The 20,703-nt window shown below is 50.3% G+C and overlaps 1 protein-coding gene across 1 annotated transcript in view; it reads left to right on the forward strand.

The window, feature by feature from the left end:
* The window catches only part of SORL1 (sortilin related receptor 1), a 159,459-nt gene that overhangs the window by 15,567 nt on the left and 123,189 nt on the right, over window positions 1-20,703 (forward strand). The window contains exons 2-5 of the mRNA XM_043481534.1: window positions 2,031-2,147; window positions 9,088-9,213; window positions 17,245-17,406; window positions 19,041-19,108. Of these exons, the coding sequence (XP_043337469.1) occupies window positions 2,031-2,147; window positions 9,088-9,213; window positions 17,245-17,406; window positions 19,041-19,108 (473 nt within the window). The remainder of the gene's footprint in view (window positions 1-2,030; window positions 2,148-9,087; window positions 9,214-17,244; window positions 17,407-19,040; window positions 19,109-20,703) is intronic.

Raw genomic sequence — 20,703 nt, forward strand, 5'->3', positions numbered from 1 at the left:
GGTGGTGGGGGAGGGGAGCGGAGGGTTTTCTGCTCAGACCCTTGATGGGAAGACAGCTGGGAGGGCCCATCAGCTGGGGCGTGTACTTTGCATCAGTCCAGGAGGTGTGGGTGGAGAGGGGGTGGGGAAGTGTGCAGGTGGACTGTGCAGAGACCAGTCGGAGTCCAGAAGGTTGGTCTCTTCCATGTGCCCGAGACAAGCCGTGGTTGAAGGGGCTGGTGGAATAGGCTTCTCCCGGGCGTTGCTCCTGCTCCGGATTTTGGGGGCCTTGTCCTGAACGTTCACACCAGCTCTCAGAATTTTTGTAAGTATGGTCATCCGTTGGCTGTTCCCACCCGAAAGGGGTGAAATGGTGTGCCAGAATGCCAGCCCTTGAACTGTCCATCAGTGACGGGTGAAATGGGAAAAATAAGAGGAATGGAGTTAGCTTTCCATAAAGCAAAGCCTCTCATAAAAAACTGTTTGGTTCTGAGAATCTGTCTGTCCTCAGTTTTCAGTGTTAAAACATCCTTGCTTTGAACCATGACGGTGCTTCTAGATGGTAGCTGTATTGCTTGGGTGGCCATGTAACAGGTGAGTCCCAGGAGCTCAGTGGGGTAAATGCATTTTCTGATTATGTGAAGCTCAAGATGAGCGGAGGAACTTCCCCTTGGGGATTCGGGCTCCTTCTGTCCTGTGGCCCCATTCTTCTCTGGGACTCTGGGGTCCTGAATGCATTCTGCGGGTAGGGAGAGAAAATGGGGCTGTGTGGGTGCCATGCCCCATCGTAAGCCCTGGGCAGCAGTCTGCTGTGTCCTCAGGAGATCCAGAGACCAGCCAGCCATGCCCTTGGCACAGTGGCTGTTTGTTTTGTCCTTACCTGGCCAAATAGAGGTGGCCGACCAGCCCTCTGCTGGCCTGCCTAGTTCATCTGCATTTTACTGGTTTACAAGATCCAGAAGCCTGAAACTACTGTTTGTAATAAGCCAAAGGTCATTTCTGTGGAGTACTGGAAGATATTTCCTTACTTGGAATACTTCATAACTGAGTAAATAAAGCTGGTGTTTTTCCTTTGCTCTTCCTTGTTACAAGCTAAGGATAAGCAACATCACCTGTAGGGCAGAGAGAACCAGTCTGGACAGGGATTGGCAAGCATGTGGTCTTTCTGGCTTGTGCCCCTTTTTTAAATGAGGAAGGTTCTTCAGTGCTTTGGTTTCAAATCTGACCAGTGCATGTCCCATGTGTGGAGTAAGGATGAGAGGAACTAGGGGTTGATTTCACAAAGGACCAAATAACCCGAGTAATTAGTTATGCCAATGAGAGCCTGAGAAGATGATTTTTTTTTTTTTTTTTTTGCAATCTGGCTAATACCAAATAGCAGAGGACTAGTGTTTCTTCTTTGGGAAGTGAATCTGGTGGAATCAGCAGAGGGGGAAATACAGGCCATCCTGGCCCCATGCTCCAGGCGTAAGCATCTTAGGCGTTTCTGAGTTACAGTTGTGGAGAGAGAGTCTTGCTTTATTATTATTATTATTTTTCCTTTTCTTTATTGGCCATGCCATATGGCTTGCAGGATCTTAGATCCCTGACCAGGGATTGAATCTGTACCCCTTGCTGTGGAAGCATGGAGTCTGAACCACTGTTTCTTTTATTTATTTGTTTAATCACTAGGTCATATCCAACTCTTTGTGACCCTGAGGCCTGCAGCATGCCAGGCTTCCCTGTCCTCTGCCATCTTCTGGAGTTTGCTCAAACTCATGTCCTTTGAGTCTGTGATGCCATCCAACCATCTTGTCCTCTGTCATTCCCTTCTTCTTCTGCCTTCCATCTTTCCCAGCCTCAGGGTCTTTTCCAGTGAGCCGGCTCTTTGCGTCAGGTGGCCAAAGTACTGAAGCTTCAACTTTAGCATTGGTCCTTCCAGTGAATATTCAGGGTTGATTTCCTTTAGGAGTGACTGTTTGGACCACTAGGGAAGTCCTGAGAGTCTTAGAATGGTGATGGCTGTCACTCATTCTGGGTCCTAATTCCTGTGTTGGTTTGATCTCTTTCAGGTTAGTCTCAATGATTCCCACAATCAGATGGTGGTCCACTGGGCCGGCGAGAAGAGCAACGTCATCGTGGCCTTGGCCCGGGACAGCCTGGCACTGGCGAAGCCCAAGAGCAGTGACGTGAGTATTGTTGCTCTGGCTGTCCCTCTGAGGTGCCAGGGCGCTTGTTTCTCCTCCACTGGGGTTATTATCATGCCAGGCAAAATGTCGAGTAGCCGAGGAATCTGGAAAATCCTATGTAACCCTTATTTGTGAACACAGGGTGCTGCCCTGATGGTTGCAGTGAAACCCGTGAGACGTGTGGTGACTTTTGTGCAATGGTGGGGTGTGCTTGGGGGCTTCCCAGGTGGCTCAGCAGTAGAGTCTGCCTGCCCACACAGGAGACCTGGGTGTGATCCCGTGGTGGGGAAGATTTTCCTGGAGAAGGAGATGGCAGCCACTCCAGTATTCTTGCCTGGAGAATCCCATGCACAGAGGAGCCTGGGGGCTACAGGCCATGGGGTCACAAAGAGTCAAATACGACTTAGCAACTAAACAACAACAACAGCAAGGGTGTGATCTGGATTGTGCATCTGCTCAGCCGAATGCCAGAAGTGTGTTCCTGGGCAAAGTTGCCCGTCGGCAACCGAGCCCGATGGAATCGAATTGGTCTTTCCATGTGCTGATTTCTGCTAACTCTTTACAGTTGGACGAGTCCTTCAATCTGAATTGCTCATCCTCTTAATTTCCACAGTTGGCTCTTTACGATGTTTAATCGTCTAGGTGCTTTGAAGACTTTAGACCAAGGATCACACACTCAAAGACCTGTGATAGGGGCCACGTAGGTAAGGGGCAGGGGTGAGGCTGCCCCCAGGTTTACACCACTCTTTACCTCTGAGAGGAAGAAGGGTCTCTCCCATTATTCTTGAAGTCTGCAGCCTTCTGGGACGTTATTTCATTCTCCCACTTTCTATAGAGATGCAGGTTCAAGAAACATTCTCCTGTATCGATTTGAACATGGTGTGTGGTGATGGATGCTTGCTTCTTGGTCTCAGTTTATGAGAGACTCTGGAAAGTGGGAGGGACTTTGAGCTTCTGGGCTGTTGTTCTCGGCTCTCAGCTCTGATTGCTGTGCGGCTGGATCTGATTTTTCGAGGGAAATTCAGAGGTGAGGATTTTTTTTTTCAGAGGTGGGGATTTTTACGAGAAACTGCTGAGTCTTACAACTTGGCAGCTGACGTATAGTTTTTATAAACCCTGTGTGGGCCAAGTAAAACATATATGAGGACCAGAGTGAGCCCTTGGGTCCCCAGTCTGTAGCCCCTGCTCCAGACACCCCCCACCACTTGTGGGGAAGAGAAACAGGGCCTGCCTCAGGTCAGGGTCTGACATGGTCACAGGATGAGGCTGTGGACAGAAAATCCCACTGTGGAGCTTGGGTCACTCTGCACTCAGGCCAGGGAAAAACCCCTGAAGAACTTGCTAGCCCTGTCCCATCAGCCCTGTGGACATGTTTGTAATTCTGGAGCCTGGATTTGGTCTCTGTGAGGCCCCTCACTCTCTGTCCGCCATCTGGGTTTGATATGCTACAAGGTTGGGGACCAGAGGTGCCCCAGGGACTGTTTTCTAGTGGGTCAAATAGGGGCAGCCACCGGTGGAGAGGGCAGACGAAGGACTGGCCATAATGATGTGTAACTTGGCTCAGGGTGGGTGCCCAAGAGTGGTAGTGGGAAACCACTGCAGCTGACAGCCAGTCTGGGTGCAGTGATGTGGGGCAGGGCTAAGCTTGTTCGGGGCTGTGAGGTTGGCTCAGTTATAGATTCGATCAGGGTTGGCAGGCACAGATGGCAGTGTATCAATGGCGGTTGGCCCGAGAGAGTTTTAGCCCGCTGTGTTCAGCACTGTCACCGTCTAGCAGCATCTCTTTTAAACACAGGCGGCAGCTCTCTGCCCTACTGTGTTGAGAAATCCTCCTTAGGGTATTTATCTTAAAAATTCTTTGTCCAGATGGTATTTCTGTTAAGATAGGTGAAGACCTATCTTTCTACTGTTTTGCTGGACAAAGAGGAGCCCAGAGGCATTCAGTGATTTGCATGGGGTCCCTCAGCACGTGTGTGGGAGGGTTGGGGCTATGACCCGATCATGTACTCGGCGTGTGAGAATGTAATGTTGCCAGGGTGACCAGCATTGGCTTTAGCACTGAAAGACCTACATCCTGGGACCCTTCTCAGTCTTGGATGAATCAGGAAGAATGGTTACCCTACATATATTGCCAATCTATCCAAACCTAATGGAGAAGGAAACGTCAACCCACTCAGTGTCCTTGCCTGGGAAATCCCACAGACAGAAGGAGCCTCAAGGGCTACAGTCCATGGGGTTGCGAAAGAGTCGGACATGACTTCGTGTCAACATCCGAACCGGTTTCTCACTCTGCCTAAGTATTTGGGTGATTCTTACTAAGGACCGATTGAACATTTGAAACAAGAGCCTATTCTGGAACGAAGTATACGCTAAGATTAAGTTGGAAGGAGACTTCATGTTTGGAGATAATAAATCAGGATGGCAGAGATTTCTCTCGTTAGCATATCAGCTGCGTTAAAGAATTGGCAGATGAAACTCAGATGGTCTGATGTGAAAAGTTAATTCAAAAATAAATTCTGACTCAGAGGCAGGAGTAGGTGGTGCCAGAGTAGTAACAATCTAAATTTTCTCTGAAGACTGGAAGCATGGTTCCCAGGGCCCCATCAGCATCTGGAAGGTAAAGGACATATACAGATCAGGAGCTGTGCGCGTGTTGGAGAATGGTCAACTCATACATACTCAGTGTATAATAAAGGGATGATCTGGAAGTTGAAATCCCAAAAGATTTGCTCTTAAGCAGAAAAAAAAAAAAAATATCCTGGTGAACTTGTGACCAGTGATTCCATGAAGCATGGCTCCTGCAGGACCCTTCTTTTCCTTTGATAAGTCTGGAGATGAAAGAAAACCATAGGTGTTTTTCTTGATCGTCCTTGCCTCTCATTTCTGCATTCTCCTGACCTATTTTACCAAGTACCCAGTTGCCACATAATTTGACCAAAGAAGTTTCCAGAGATATTGTCCACTAGGAGATCGGAATCACCCAGCGCAGGCATCAGGAATGGTGGGGATCACTGCCCTTGTACCCAGAGTTGTATGGCATTGCGGTTGCTGCCCCTGGGGACTGGCCGGGGAGCAGGGCCTGCACTTGCCAACCGTGCAGAACTTGGTAGCCTGTGCGAGCCGGCGTCTAGCTGAGCCCCGGCTCTGAGAACTGAGCGCGTGGGTTTGAATCCTGGCTCTCCCATTCATCAGCTGTCTGACCTTCAGCCAAACCCTTCACTTCCCCTTGGTCTTCTCATCCATCAATGAGAAATCTTGTGATTTCGTCCTTGTGAAATCTTGCTCCCCAAAGGGTGGTATGCTGATCGGCAGCACAGGGATTTTCTGGAGGGTGGTGAGAAATGCAGAATCTCAATTCTCACCCTGGGACTTCCTGAATCTGAGGTTTGCATTTTGACCTGTGTCCTGTGGGGTGATTCGTAGGCATGTTTGAGAAGCACTGGTGTGAAGTACTTAGAACGGCACCAGACGTGGAGATGTTTTCTGGACATTTTCCTCTCCTTCACTTTTCCACTCTTCTCTTCCCCCGCCTCCTTCTCTTTGTTATATAGTTTTGATGTACAGGAGAAATAATTTAAAAATGTTTACCTCAAAGGACCATCTTTATAGGTAAGACTGATCTAACTAGCAACTTTTGGCAGTTTAGAAACTAGTTATGGAATTAAGAGATACAGACTACTATATATAAAGCCACAAAGGTATATTGTCCAGCACACGGAGAATGTAGCCATTATTTTGTAATAACTTTACTTGGAATATAATCTATAAAAATATGGAATCACTATTTTGTCCGTCTGAAACTAGTATAATCTGTAGATCAACTATACTTCAGCCGGAAAAGAAGCAGCCCCTCCTCGCTTTAATTCTTAGGGAGTTGTGTCCCCTCGAGGCCAGAGGATGAATTAGGGCAGAAACCTGTGTCTGGATCCAAAACGAACTGCGGAAGCACAAGGTGAGTGGGCCTCGGCAGTTTGCGCTACAGCACCTGGAGCTCACTGTGGGCAGTGAGCCGGGCAGCAGCCTAGCGCTGCCACGAGGAGAAGACCCCCCGACCCAGAATGTACCAGCGGGGCTGCAGTGTGGATGCTCTGAGGCCGTCAGCCTGCTTGGTCTTCTTATCCAAACAACTGGCAGAGGTCCTTCCAGGGTCCTTCTCCTGGGAGGAAGGCAGATAGCTATGCATGGCCCCGAGCTTGCATTTACCCTATTGATTCACTGATCAAATAGGAATGAGAATTGTGAGGATAGGATCAAAATACCATGTTGGAATTGTTTAGCCTGGAGAAAGGAAGGTTGATGAGCAGTTTGAGACCCTCACATTCCCGATTGTAACTTCTGTTTGGTATAAGCCCAAAGGGATAGGGTTTGCTTGCAGACAAGGATGTTAAGGAGGGGCTTTTTGGTCGGGAGGGTGGTTGCACCTCCACCACCAGTGGGAGGTGTGTCAGGGAATCCAGGGAAGGCCCTGTGTTTTGTTCAAGGTGGTGTTTCTCCCTCCATTCTTTCCACTGCCTGGGCTGTAGCTTTGGTGCTTTTCTTCCTCTTGAGCAGAGAGACAGAGGAGGATGTCCACCCAGAAGGCTGACTTGTGAGCGTGGAAGGTCAGCAGTTGGGCTGGGAGGAACCTGTCCTGGTTTTGTCACTTTCAAGCACCTTGACCTTGGCCTGTGGTTCATTTTTCGGAGTGTTAGATTCTGTTATCTCTTATATAAGGAAGTAGTCATTCATTCGGTCACTTAAGGATCCATTCATTTCACTGTTGTTCATTTATGGAGCACATGTATTTACTCACGCTGTGGTTTATAATAACGCTTATTTATTCCAGAAATCTTCCCTGAGCACCTGCTATATCCCAGGTCCATGGAGGACAGGAAAGAGACTCATTCAACAGGGTTCTTAAGATGCAGAGAGATGATGTATACAAAAGAGTGTGCATACGTGCATGCTCAGTCACTTCAGGCATGGCTAACTCTTTGCAGCCCCATGAACTGTAGACTGTCAGGCTCCTCTGTGCATGGGATTCTCCAGGAATAATACTGGAGTGGGTTGTCATTCCCTCCTCCAGGCGATCTTCTTGACCCAGGGATCAAATCCGTGTCCCCTTTGTCTCTTGCATTGCAGGTGGATTCTTTACCCACTGAACCACCTAGGAAGCCCATACAAAAGTGTATTGTTACTGAAAAATGCTGCCCTGATATGAACTTATTATTATACTGGTGTCTCTGAGAAGGTGACTTGGAGTGGACTTTCCATTTAGGGGATGCTGGGGCTAGAAGGGGCCCGAGCTCCCTTTTGGAGAAGCCGTCAGTTTGCTCCGTGTGACTTTGAGTGTCACAAGGGACCCTCTTTCTGTTCTCGCCCTGGAGGGTGCAAGTGAGAAGGTACCGCTTTTTTCCAACCTCTCAGGTGATCTGTGAGCTCTCAGGCTGCTGACTTTCAGAAGCTGTTTTGGCAGCAGCCCCTCACTGTGTGTTTAGTAGCTGGGATCATGTGCTGTATTTAAGCGTGTGTGTTTGTAACAGGGATTCTTCAGATACTGGCAGAGACTCTTTCTGTGCTCTTCCAATCTCGACATCTAATAAATATTAACGACCCATGTGTGCGCTCAGTTTTCTTTGCACAAACCTCGTGTGGTTCATTGTTCACTGGGGGCATTGTTCACAAGCAGTGACGTGTTCACATGCGCGCCGTGTGAATGGCCATGTCTTTGTATGCCTGGTATCCAGCATAGCACCTGGCTCACGCGAAGCCCTCGGAACGTGTTGCTGCTGAAGTCAATCAGGTTCATCCCGAGTTCCCATGCCTTCCTGGGCCTGACCTGTCCTTTATCTTTAATGCTTTCCCCAGTTCTAAGTCAGTGTTGTTAGCATTATCTTCATCTGTCAGGCTCCTTTTTAACCCACTGATTATATTCATTTCTCGTGAATGGGGTAGGGAAGTCTAGGGTCAGAATATCTGGCAGAATCCATTTCTTCCATCCGTGTCTAGAGGTGGGATGGCTGTCAGATTTCTGGCTTTAGAGGGATGCAGCCCGGGTCAGGATGCCACACTGCTACTTACTTTGTGACTTTGGCAAGTGACTCCTCTCATCAGCCCCTGTTGCCCTGTCTGTAAGACGGTTTTAATAATTGCGGTTGCTGTGGAGGGTGGGGGCGAGAGCTCTCTGAGCTGATTGTGTGAAGAGGGTGGCGCACGAGCTACTCTTCTGTTTCATAAGCTGTGGTTACCGGGGAGCCGGAAACGTGGAAGCAGCAGAGAAATAGATACCATTGGCACCTGCACAGACCTGGTTGCTGTTCCCCTAAACTCAGAATCAGTCCCCTGCGTTACAGGGTTAGAAGACACGGGTGCTGGGGGTGGGGTTCTGGGACCCTGTATGCGGCCTCCATGCATGTTTAGTCACTTAGCACTGCCCTCTTTTTTTTTTTTTTAAATCTCTGGGGCTACTCTGTGAAAACCTATGAGGGTTTTTGTTTTTGTTTTTGTTTTTAATCTTCTGGAATGCTGTAAGGACAGAACTTCCCAGCAGAGGGACGAGAATTAGATTACCTTTTGGGGACATTTCAACAGATGGCAAAACAAATTCTCAATCCCTTCCCCTCAGTCAACCACATTCTCCGGTCTGGGCCTCTGGATGTAATTTGTTGAAACACTCAGCCTGGCTGTGGTAAGGAGCTTATCATGGTTGCTGTCCACACGTCTCCCCTCCAGGGAATCGTTGTGGCCTCAGAAAAGAGGCCACCAGCTTGGGGACAGACGCAGAGGTCGTCTGCTTCTTCTCTGTGGGTTGTCTTCACATCTGTGATTTCATGGCACGGGGACCCATCAGGACCCGCATGCAGGATGCTGGGGGGTGTGTTTGCAAGCGGAGACAGAGAGAGCCACCCTTCTGCCACATCTCTCACTGATCCTTTTCTTCCTTCTCGCCACTTTCTTCCAGGTGTACGTGTCCTATGACTACGGAAGGTCGTTCAAGAGAATCTCAGAGAAGCTGAACTTCGGTGAGGGGAACAGCAGCGAAGCTGTGATTGCCCAGTTCTACCACAGCCCTGCAGACAACAAGCGTGTAAGGATGTCACCCCTTGTGACTGTGTAGGGCTGCCTTTGGGGGCCAGGGCTCAGCTAGAGGCCGGCTGGGAGATGGGACTCTTGGGGCATCTTTGCAGCGTGACTGAGGACTGTTTTTCTGCTCACCTGGGAGTCAGTGACAGAATGTCACTCTCAGGGCGGGACCATGCATAATCAAGCAGTCGGGGTTCCTGGCCAGGCAGGATTTCTAGACAAACAATGGCAGGTTAAAGCACAGAAAATCTGCCAGCTGCCAAACAAATTGCCTGACTCATAGGTGGCAAAACCCCGGATCCACCGGGACTTGCACTGAGGTCTAATCTAGGTCTTCCAGGGCGGCTGCCAAAGTCTTGGTTTTATGGGCATCACTAGTGTGTGTGCACACGTGTGTTTGTGTATGTGCACTGCCTTCCTGTCAACCTATACTGGGTCTGGAAAGGAAAACCAGGGCAGCTGATACTGCCGGTGCTCCTGATTTGTTTTCCCAGCTGGCTGGCTCGGGGCTGTGGTCCTACAGTGGTAGCTGGGCAATTTGGTTTGGAGGAAGCCTTGACTTGAGATTGCTTTGGGCCCTAGGAAGGAAGGGGTGTGTGTGTGTGCAGGAGTCAGGCAGCCTTCTGGTTAGGTAGCTTTAGCTCGCAGACTTGTCTGTGGCAGCTTTGTCCCCACTCTAGTGATTCCCCACTCATTCCCAGGATAGGATGGCTGGCTGCTTCAAAGGATGCTGAAAAACTAGCCCCTTAGCTGCAAAAGTTCAGGAGTGGGTAGCTGCTGCTCTTTGCTCATCCAGGAAGGAAGGAGAGTGAGAAATCCACAGGGTCCTCTGACCTGGTCCCCTGCCCCCCTCCCCCGCCCCCCTCCGGCCTCCCCCTCAGTGCTGGCTTCTCAGGTTGCCTGTGGTCTGTGAGCTGGGGCTGTATTCAAAATATTTAGCCACTGGAAGGGCACTGACCAATCAGAACAGACTGGATCTGAAGGGAGCTGGGTCCTGAAGGCCACCCTGCTGAGCCAGGCATTAACCTTTCAGTTGCTGGATTGTGGGCAGGTCCTGGGGAAGGGGCCAGGCCACTGGGACTTTAGACAGGGCCTCTCATGGGTTTAAATGGGCTGTTTACTAACAGAAGCAATGTGTTTTTGTTTATTTAATTTCTTTTTTAAATTGAATTTTAGTCGATTTACAGTGTTTGTTGTGCCAGTCTCAACTGCACAGCAAGAAGCAATTGTTTTTATTTTAATTTAATTATCTTATTTAAAAAATTGAAGTATAGTTGATTTACAGTGTTGTGTTAATCTCTGCTGTATAGCAGGAAGCAATTTTTTTTTAAGATATTTTTGATGTGGATCATTTTTAAAGTCTTTGATGAATTTGGTTGTAATATTGCTTCTGTTTTCTGTTTTGGTTTCTTGGCTACGAGGCATGTGGGATCTTAACTCCCTGACCAGGGATCAGACCCATAACCCCTGCCCTGGAAGTGTGGAGTCTTAACCATTGGACCTCCACGGAAGTCACAGCAGTTGTTTTGTTTTTTAAAACAACTTGAATAGTTATTACTGGTACCCACTAGTTGGTATCAGCCTTGCCTGCTGATCCTTGCGTTGCAGGCAGATTCTTTACGATCTTAGCCACCCAGGGAAGCCCTCTGCCTGATGATCTCAAAGTTGAGGGGCACTTAGGACAGATGCCCCTCTAACATGACTCCAAGATGACAGAGCAACCTGGAGAAAAGCACATAAAGGTGTTGAAGGGAGTTGGCTGTGTGGTCAGGACGGCAGGCTTTCTGTGCCCTGCCCCCACTGCATTGGGGTCAGGCAGGCCAGGGGTTGCAGATTCCCAGCACCTCGAGTGACTGAGGAGCCCTGCCCCAGGCTCCAGCTCCCTTCCCTGGCTGCACCTCCTGTGGATCCATCTGTGGGCACACCTCCCCACCCCCGCCCGGCTTTCAAGAATCATTCAACACTTGGAATAATAATCTCTTTGAGAGGTTGTATGTATCTAGTATTGTTATTACTATTATTACTACACATTGTCCCAAAGTTGTTTTTGTTTAGTCACTAAGTTGTGTCTCTTTGCGACCCCATGGACTGTAGCTCACCAGGCTCCTCGGTCCATGGGATTTCCCGGGCAAGAGTACTGGAGTGGGTTGCCATTTCCTTCTCCAGGTGATCTCCCTGGACCAGGGATTGAAACTGTGTCTCCTGCATTGGCAGCTGGATTCTTTACCACTGCTGAACCACCAGGGAAGTGTTGGTGTGTATTAGTCTCTCAGTTGTGTCTGACTTCTTGTGACCCCATGGACTGTAGCCCACCAGGCTCCTCTATCCATGGAACTCTCCAGGCAAGAAGACTGGAGTGGCTTGCCATTTCCTTCTTGAGGGGATCTTCCTGACCCAGGGATTGAACCCGGGTCTCCCACATTGCAGGCAGACTCTACCATCTGGGCCACCAGGGAAGCCGAGTCCCAAAATTAAACTCTTGCCGAAGTTGTGGCCTTGAAGCTGCCTGATTGTCCCCGTAGCATCTCTGTCTTCAGCCCCGTCTCGTCCCCTCCTCACCTCCACTGCAGGGTAGCTGTCTGTGAGCAGGCTCTCTCCCTTCCTCCTTGTCTCGGGTTGTGGTGAGTAACTGCTAAGTCCGCCCATTGGATGAGTCAGAAGACAGGAAAGATTGTGGGCCTGCGGGTGGGGTGTCAGGGTTCGTGCTGAAGAGGATCTGGGGCCTTTGGAGCAGGAGAAGGAGCAGGGCCGGAGCCAGGGCGTTGGGGCAAGGCGGGAGCTGAACCGGGGGATGGTTGCAGTGAAGGAGCTCCAGGGGCTGCGGGTGAGGTGCGAGCAGTGGGCCTGCGACCTCAGAGCTGTCCCCGAAGGGCAGGGCTGCTTAGACTTCCCGGGGCTGAGCTGAGGATGGTTTGGAGTTGGTGCGGAGGGCTGCCTTCTGGAGGACTTGTTGGCGGTTAGACTGTGGCCCAGAGCAGGCTCAGTGAGGTTAGGCCTGGGGTTCCTGATTGCCCAGAGGAGACTGTTACCCCTCCTCAGACCTCTCAGGGAGGAAGTGACTCTGACTGTGCTGATGACTTCACTCACTTTTGCCTTTGTGCCTTGGAAGGCAGATCGCCCCCGCCAGACCTGCCCCTTCCTGAGAAACATCCCCCAGGTCTAAATGCTTTGCTCCCCCCACCCCCCAGCCCCCAAAAGGTGCTAGGTCCTGGCAAGTCACCTGTGCACAAATGTCTTCACCGTGGCTGCCACGGAGGGCAATTGAAAATAGTTGAAATGACTATTAACAGCTGCTAGGAAAGGTCAAGATGTCACAAAAGGGAACACGAAAGTCTGGGAGGGGCGTGGCCTGCAGAAGGGGAACGGTGGTGCTGCTTTAGGCAAATGGAGCGGCTGTGGGTCATGTGAGAGTTTGGGTCTATTTTCAAACCGGCCCGCCGTCCCACTTCCTTCTTCGTGGTCCTGTGTGCTGACGCCTGGACCAGTGTGTGGCTCTGACCACCTGGCAGTTCCACCAGCTTCTTGAGGAACCCGAGAGCAGTCAGCGGTGTCCAGACGTGTCTGGGCTCATTTAAGGTCACTGGACGCGCAGTCGGGTTGCTCAGCCTCCACTGATGCGAGAGCAGGTCCTGTCTTTACCCAGAGGGTGGTCCTGGGGGAGATGGTGAACCACGCTCTCTCTTTCCCTGGGTTCCTACCTCCTGGGGGTCTGTCCCTTCACTGCCTCCTCTGGCTGTGCTCTTGGTTTCTCCACTCAGAACCAGAGAGTCATTTGTGCAGACACAGAGATGATTTCTGTACTGTCTTTTGTTTTCTTTCTGGAGGTGTTTGTATTTTAGGAGGGAACGTAGCTTTAAGCTAAAGGATGAAGCACCTCTGGAATGTTAAGTGATTGCAGACAGACTGGGAGGTGAGGATGGTCCTGAAGTTCCCAGCCCAGGAAGCCCTTACCTAGTAGGTCAGCTCTGCTGGCCGGTCCATGGGGTCACCCGAGCAGACCTGACAGCCAGGCAGTCCCAGGACTGAAAGCGGAGCAGGATATTCTGTGCACACATGATAAGGTTACTTCGTAGTAGGAGGCACACGTGCCTAAGGGCAGAGTGGAAGCTGCCGGTCACTAGACCTGGGGATCGAGTGAGGTTGGACCAGAGACGTGAAGGCTTCTCGGGTGCTTGGGATTAGGCCTGGAGCCTCAGAGATGGGCACGATTTCTGTAGCTGGAGCAGGGCTGGTGGGAGCTCTTGGGGAGGAGAAGGGCACGGGCAGAGGCTTCGGGGTGCCAAATGTGGTTTCTCTGCAGGTGGGGAGGGGAGAGTTTGGACTGGATGACTTCGTGATGTCATTGGGGCCCCATCTGAAGAGGGAGGAGCTTGCCTTCTGCCTGGAGGACTACAGGGAGCCATGGAAGGATCCGAAGTGGGGAGTTACTGTGAATACTGTCTCTTAGGAACATGTGTCTGCTGACAGCTGAAGGATGGTCTGGAAGGGCAAGAGTAGAGAAGGGTAGCAAGGGAGCCGGTGGCTAGCCTAGGCATGAAGTTGCCCAGTCATCCGACCAAACTTAGGATCGCCCTCTAAGTGTCTCACTCCCTGCTGGTTCTAGGAGCCAGGAGGATGAATAAAACCCAGTGCTGACCCCCAGTTTCTTTGGAGTGTCTAGTAGGGCCGCAGGCCACTCTAGGAGCCCTGGGAAGAGAAAGGAAGGCACTCATTGTGAAAACCATTTTAGAGGAAAACATAAGAGGGTAGGTGACTGATTGAAAGTGAGGGCCAGAGGGAGGCGGTGGAAAAGAAGCCTCATGTGAGTAGTGGGACTGGGGAAGGTGTCACGTGGACAGGACTTGGGGTGTGTGGAGGGAGAGGTGGGTTTTGGGGGGAAGGCGGCAAAGAATTCAGTTTTGGACAGAGTAGAGTATTTGGCACATCCAGATGGAGGTGCTGAGAAGGTATAAGAAGGACCTGAAACAGACTCTCTTGGGAGATGTCAGGGTGGAGGCGGGGGTTTGAGGGTCTTGGAAAGCGTGTTCTTGGAGGCAGTGGCGGAAGCTTTGTGGGAGGATAAACCATAAACCAAGGTTGTAGCCGAGGATGGAGGAGTCAAGGAGGTCACCCAAGGGCAAGGAGCTGAAGAAGACAGAGGAGCTGGTGAGAGAGAAGCAGAGACAGATGGGCAGGGGTGGGGTGTGGAGCGTTGATGAGACAGTGTCCAGGAGGCAAGAGGGTTTCCAGGGGGGCCTGAGGAGTGGATTAAGAGAGGAGGCACGTCACTGTACCTAGCAGTCCAGGCTGAGACCTATGGGTTCAATTTGGGAAGTCTGCCTTTTAAAAAAATTTTACTTATTTTTAATTGAAGGATAAGTGCTTTACAGTATTGTATTGGGTTCTACCATGCATCAAAATGAATTAACCATGGATATATATACATGTCCGGGCTTCTCCGGTGGCTCAGTGGTAAAGAAGCCGCCTGCAATGCAGGAGCTGCAGGTTCGATTCCTGGGTTGGGAAGATCCCCTGGAGGAGGGCACAGCAACCCACTCCACTGTTCTTGCCTGGAGAATCCCATGGACAGAGGAGCCTGGCGGGCTGCAGTCGCGAAGAGTCAGAGACGACTGAAGTGACTTAGCACAGACGCACGCATACATATGTCCCCTCTCTCTCGAACCACTCTCCCACCTTCCTCCCCATCCCACCCCTCTAGGTTGTTGCAGAGCCTTGGTTTGAGCTCCGAGTCCTACGGCAAATTTCCATTGGCTGTCTGTTTTACATGTGGTAGCGTGCCTGCTTCCTTGCTGCTCTGTCCATTCGTCTCACCTTCTTCTGCCCCCGCCCGCCGTGTCCATAAGTTTGTTCTCTGTGTGTATGTCTCCACTGCTGCCCTGACAATAGGCTTACTGCTGCCATCTTTCTAGATTCCATATATACGTGTTAGTATACGATGTTTGTTTTTCTCTTTCTGACGTCCTTCACTCTGTATGACAGGCTCTAGGTTGTTGGAAGGAGAGTGGTGAGGATTGATGAACCAGCCGGACACTGATCTGTGTGTTGCTGCCTCCTAGTCACCTTGGGGGGCTGACCTCTCTCAGCATCCGTGTCCTCCTTAGTAAGAGAGGATATAACACTCTCACAGCCTGGAGGTGCTGTGGGCGTTTCGGGGGTGAAAGGAGGCAAGGTGTGTGAACGTTCAGCCCACTTCCTGGTACAGACCCAGTGCCCTTGACAAACTGGAGCTGTTATCATGAACATCGTGACCGGGCGTGTGACTTCCAGTTCTTCAGATGTGAAACTGCAAGCAGCCATCCGACGAGTGCTTCTGGAGAAAACTTTCCAGACTGAGAGAACACTCCCTCCCCCAGTAACCAAGATGGTTTCAGAGCAGGAAGATGGGCTAAGTCATTTCTAGCAGGGGGGACACTTTTATACCCCAAATTATCATGGTCCTTTTAGGGTCATCATTGTTTTTTATCACTCTGCTTTTGGTATGGATAGTTTCTGCTCTCACAGCATTTATTACCCTTTAGAGTGAGATTTAATTAGGCTTCTCCAGAGTCTGGAGTTTGACATTAGATGCTGTGGAGGAAACAACACATAAAACAGATGCCCAGGGAGTTTTCAGTCTGGATGTGGGGAGCATGTGGGAGGGAACAGGAGCAGGAACCCATGGCAGCCACGTGCAGACAGACAAGCGCAGCATGTTCATGCAGGCTGCGGCTCTGAGCGCTGAACGGGTTCCGAGCAGAAGCCGGGTCTGGAGCAGGTGGGATCCATTAGGGAAGGAGTCCTTGGCCTGATTCCCGTGCATCACTGATTTCTGGGACGTCCCTGGCTGGCTGGTGGTGGTGGTGGCGCTGGGTCCCTCGGCTCTCGGTTTGGTTCACAGTCGTCCTTGGAGCCACTGTGTGCTCCTGAGAGCGGGGCCGCCCTCCAGCCGTGTGCGTGTGTGTGTGTGTGTGTGTGTGTGTGTGCACACACAGGTCCAGCCGCCTTCCGGGGCGGCCAGCCTCATTTCCTGACGTTCCCCTCAGGCCCTCAAGACTGTCATCACACCAGTGCCCTGTTTTCCCCCCTCCTCTTTGGTTCTCCAAGTCAAACTGCCCTGGACGTGGCGTGTTCCTTCCCTGTGGGAGTCTTGCCTGCACTGTGAGGCCTAAATCTTCCATGGAGTTAGTTCCTGTTCCCCAAACCGCAGCTCATCTATGATCTGTGCTCTCAGGACTCTGTCCTTGTTTTCTCAGTTACTCTCATTTCCCCTTGAATTGGAGTTGGCCGTGGACATGGCTCTCTCCCACATCAGGCTGGAAGGTGCTTAAGAGGAAGCACCTGTTTTCTATGGGGTAGCTCCGGCATCTGGTCCGTGGGGAATATTCGGGGCACAGTTGTTCAGTGGAATTGCTTTGGTCCTTTCCCCTAGAGAACTCTTTAGGCCCACAGTCCCTCTCCAGCCAGAATTGTTCAGAGTCGCTCACCCACATGGGAGCAAAATAAGCTGAGGCCCCTGCTCGCCCGCTGGGCCCCAGGGGGAGTCTGCCGGCCCGAGTGCAGCTGAGTTCTCACAGCTGCCCTATCACCTGGCGCCAGGGCACGACGGGGAAGCTCAGCTTCCTGGGTGGGTGTGATGTCTGGTATCCTCCTGGAAAGGCCTGTCGGAGTATGCACGGATGGTGAGCAGGCCGCTCCATGCGTAGCCAGTCTGGAGAGCAACCCTCTTTCTAGAACCACCCTCTGACTGTGACTGATGGCCCCCCAAAGAGTGAGAAAGGCCAAGTCAGTGGAAAGAAAGGATGGAAGGGCTTGATTAGCTTCATTACCTGGATAAACGGGAGCACCATCTGGCTTCACCATGGCCTGTCCACACCCTTCCTTTGCCAGGCCTTGTGTGGGTGCGCACCAGAGTCTCTTCATTGGCAGCAGATGGCAAGAAAGCCACATTCAAGGGTGACACTCCGGCCCTTGCATGCATGGGGACTCAAACTAGGTTGAGGAGGGGGCATCAGGGGCCTGGCCAGGCCTGCTCTGAGCCCCTCTCCTTTCCTCGCAGTACATTTTCACAGATGCTTACGCCCAGTACCTCTGGACCACGTTCGACTTCTGCAACACCATCCAAGGCTTCTCCATTCCGTTCCGGGCAGCCGACCTCCTTCTGCACAGCAAGGCTTCCAACCTTCTCCTGGGCTTTGACAGGTCTCACCCCAACAAGCAGGTAAGAGAGCTTCGGGAACACAGTCAGGTGGTGCTTCCAGAGGTTTCTGTTCTGCCAGGGTGGTTCGCCTGCCCTTTGGGTGACCTGTGCAGCTATCATTTCACTTCCCACGGCTACAGAAAGATGTATCCACTGGCGCTCTTGGTCTGCATCCCAGCCAGGGAGGGACACCCCAGTGGCCCTGTTAGTTATACATCAGGCCCTTCTCACTGCTTGGACACGTCTCTTAGTCCTGGGGGTAGACTGGGGCTCTGGAATTGGATCAGAGAGCTAGGTAGAGAAGGCTGATGGCAGTTCTGCTGGAACCTCTTGTTGAATTTCTCTTCTACCTTTCCCATCACTGACCTTCAGCATACTGCCCATGCCTGTCATTTAGTTGATGTTGTTGTTGTATAGTAGCTAAATTTGTCTGACTCTTTTCCAACCGCATGGACTCTAGCCTGCCAGGTTTTTTTGTCCAGACAATAATACTGGAGTGGGTTGCCATTTCCTTCTCTAGCAGTTCTTCCTGGATCAGGGATCGAACCCACGTCTCCTGCATTGCAGGCAGAGTCTTTACCACTGAGCTGCCAGGGAAACACTTATTTGATGTTACCATTAACTTAAATATTCTCCGTGTGTGTGGGGGGGCACACACATATGCATGTAATATAAATGTGTGCATTTTCCTCTTTTAAGCAAATTTGAAGGAAAGGTGAGAGATGCAAAGAGAGCCCAGGTAAGTTTCTGTCTCAAGGTTGAAACTTGCCATGTCAAGAGTATTGATCTGGCGTAGTTCTGTGAAACCTGTCAGTCCTGTGGGATTGGGTTCACAATGAGTTTCAAATGGCTGTGCTCATAGGAACCTTGGAACGATTCTTTTTCTTTGCAGGTTTTAACCAAAACATGACCTGTTTATCTTCACTTGCCTTAGGAAGTAACCCAAGCTTGGGCTGGGTTGGTTTACCAGAATAGGTGGATGATTGTTCTTTCCGGTCTCCTGTTTCTTACTCCCTGGTCCCCAGGGCCACAAGAACCCTCAGTTTTTGTCTTTCGAAGTCAAGGGGCTTTTGCAGAGATTAACAAGTCAATTTCTCTTGGCCACAGCCTGTGTGTTCAGGTGATTCCCTTTGGCTTTCTGATTCTGCACTGAGCCAAAGTCCTTTCCATTCAGCTCTCATCACTGTGGCCCACATGGGCTTTTAAGGACAGTTTCTCAGATGAGAGGTACTGGGTTTAATCCTTTTGCTTTAACCGCCACTTGAGGATCTTAAGTAACATATAGGATTGGCCAAAAAGTTCATTCCGGTCTTTCTGTAAGCTGGCACCAAAACCCCAAACGAACTTTTTGGCCAAGCCAGTATAATTTCTGAAAATCTGTAAAAGGAAGACAAGTCACGTTCGTTTTTCTTTCCTTCCGATATGAGGGCATTGAGACCTTAGTAGCTATGGAGAAGGGCACAGAGGTGATCTGTCCTGTCTTCCCCGCCCTTGCTGGCACGTGGGTAACCGAGCTGGCCGAGTTGATCTTGCTTGTCTTCACAGGTGGCATATGGTGAAGGGTGGGGTTTCCATGGTGTGTGCTGGCCAGGCCATTCGGGGATCGTACACTGTGCCTCTTGCGTCCTGACCACTTGTCGCTTTGGTCTTTGCAGCTATGGAAATCAGATGACTTTGGCCAGACTTGGATCATGATTCAGGAACATGTGAAGTCTGTTTCTTGGTAAGTTGTGCCATCTAAGAAACTGGAATTACATAGTCTCTTTGCTTCAGCTCTAGCTCCTCCGTGCAGGGCAAATCTGCCCTCCTCCAAAAATGGTGAAGCATCTGGTTCAGGAAATACACATTCCGGGCCCGAGCATTAGAACTGCAAGTACAGTAGACTCACCAGAGGGGTGAGGAAGAAAGGTAACTTGTGAGAGGAGTGACAGAGCCTTTGCATTTTCCAGTCCATCAGGGAATCCAGGGGAATCTTGAAGCTCTCACATGTATTAGAATTTCTAAAATACCTTTATTTTTAGAGCATCATATCAGAAGTCCGGGTTTTTCTCTAAAACTCATTTGTTCATTCATAACATTTTTTGAATGCTGAATACAAAGCCTGGCAGATGCTTTAGGGTGTAAGAAGCTGAATCATTGATAGATATAGCTATTAAGGAGATTGCCATTTAGGAGAGAAGGAAAGACATTTTGTGCATATAACAGACATCATGAAAGAAGCACGAAGTCCCACGGACATAGCACGAGAAACCAGAGGTGGGTCATGATCCTTCCAGATGGACCATAGACAGCTCCACAGAGGAGGTTACTGTTGATCCAGGATGTGGACCCCAGGTAGGGCGTGGCTATGCAGAGGTGGGCAGGACAGGAATTCCAGACAGGATCAGAATGGCTCACAGCAGAGATGCAGCACTGTGGTGCTTGGGCAGAGAACCCTGAATCTTATCCTTGGACAGTGTATTGGGCGAAGTTCAGAAAAGGATGTTGGTATCAGAATCTGCAGCGCTTGATAAAGGAATTTGGACTGAATTCTGAAAGCAGTGGGAAGCCTTTGTCAGTTTTTGAGAAGGAAAGTGAAATTAACATGACTACCCTTTGAGAAGCACAGTTTTTTTGGTTTTAGTCACTTCTAATCTTTTACTGTTACAGAGATGGTGTGTATAATCTTTTTTTTTTAAGTTGGTTTTTTTGTATGTGTGTGTTTTGTTGTTTATTTTTTTTTTTTTTGGCCGTGCCATGAGGCCTGCGGAATCATAGCTCCCTGACTAGGAATTGAACCTGCCCCCTTGACAGTGAAAGCACGGAGTCTTAACCAGTAGACCACCCTATATAGGGAGCTCCCTATAGTCTTGAATTTGTGCATATTGCAGATGAATGTGTAGAATAGGTTCCCAGGAGTGGACTTGGAGGGTCTGTGGGAAAAGTCAAGCCGTTCACACCTGGTAAACTTGTTACGTCTTGATCTTCACTGCCCCTAATCAGCTCTGCTCTTATGGTCTTCTCCATTTCCCCTTTTCACTTTCTAGGTGCTAAGGTCAAAAACAGTGAGTTGTCACAGATTCTCTGTTTGTTTCATGCTTCACATTCAGTCTGTCAGGAAAGCCTACTGGCTCTGCCTTTGGTATATATGCAAGATCCGCTCCCCAGCTACTGCTTTACTCCGAAACACTGCTGTCGCTCACTAGTCATCCGGCTGGTCTTTCTGCGGCTTCTTTTGACCTTCTAACATTCTCAGAGCATGGCCATGTCGATCCTGTTAGAAACAAGTCAGATCAGGGGACTTCCCTGGTGGTCCAGTGGTTACGAATTCGCCTTGCA

Source organism: Cervus canadensis, chromosome 11 (assembly GCF_019320065.1).
Source record: "Cervus canadensis isolate Bull #8, Minnesota chromosome 11, ASM1932006v1, whole genome shotgun sequence".
Taxonomy (NCBI): domain Eukaryota; kingdom Metazoa; phylum Chordata; class Mammalia; order Artiodactyla; family Cervidae; genus Cervus; species Cervus canadensis.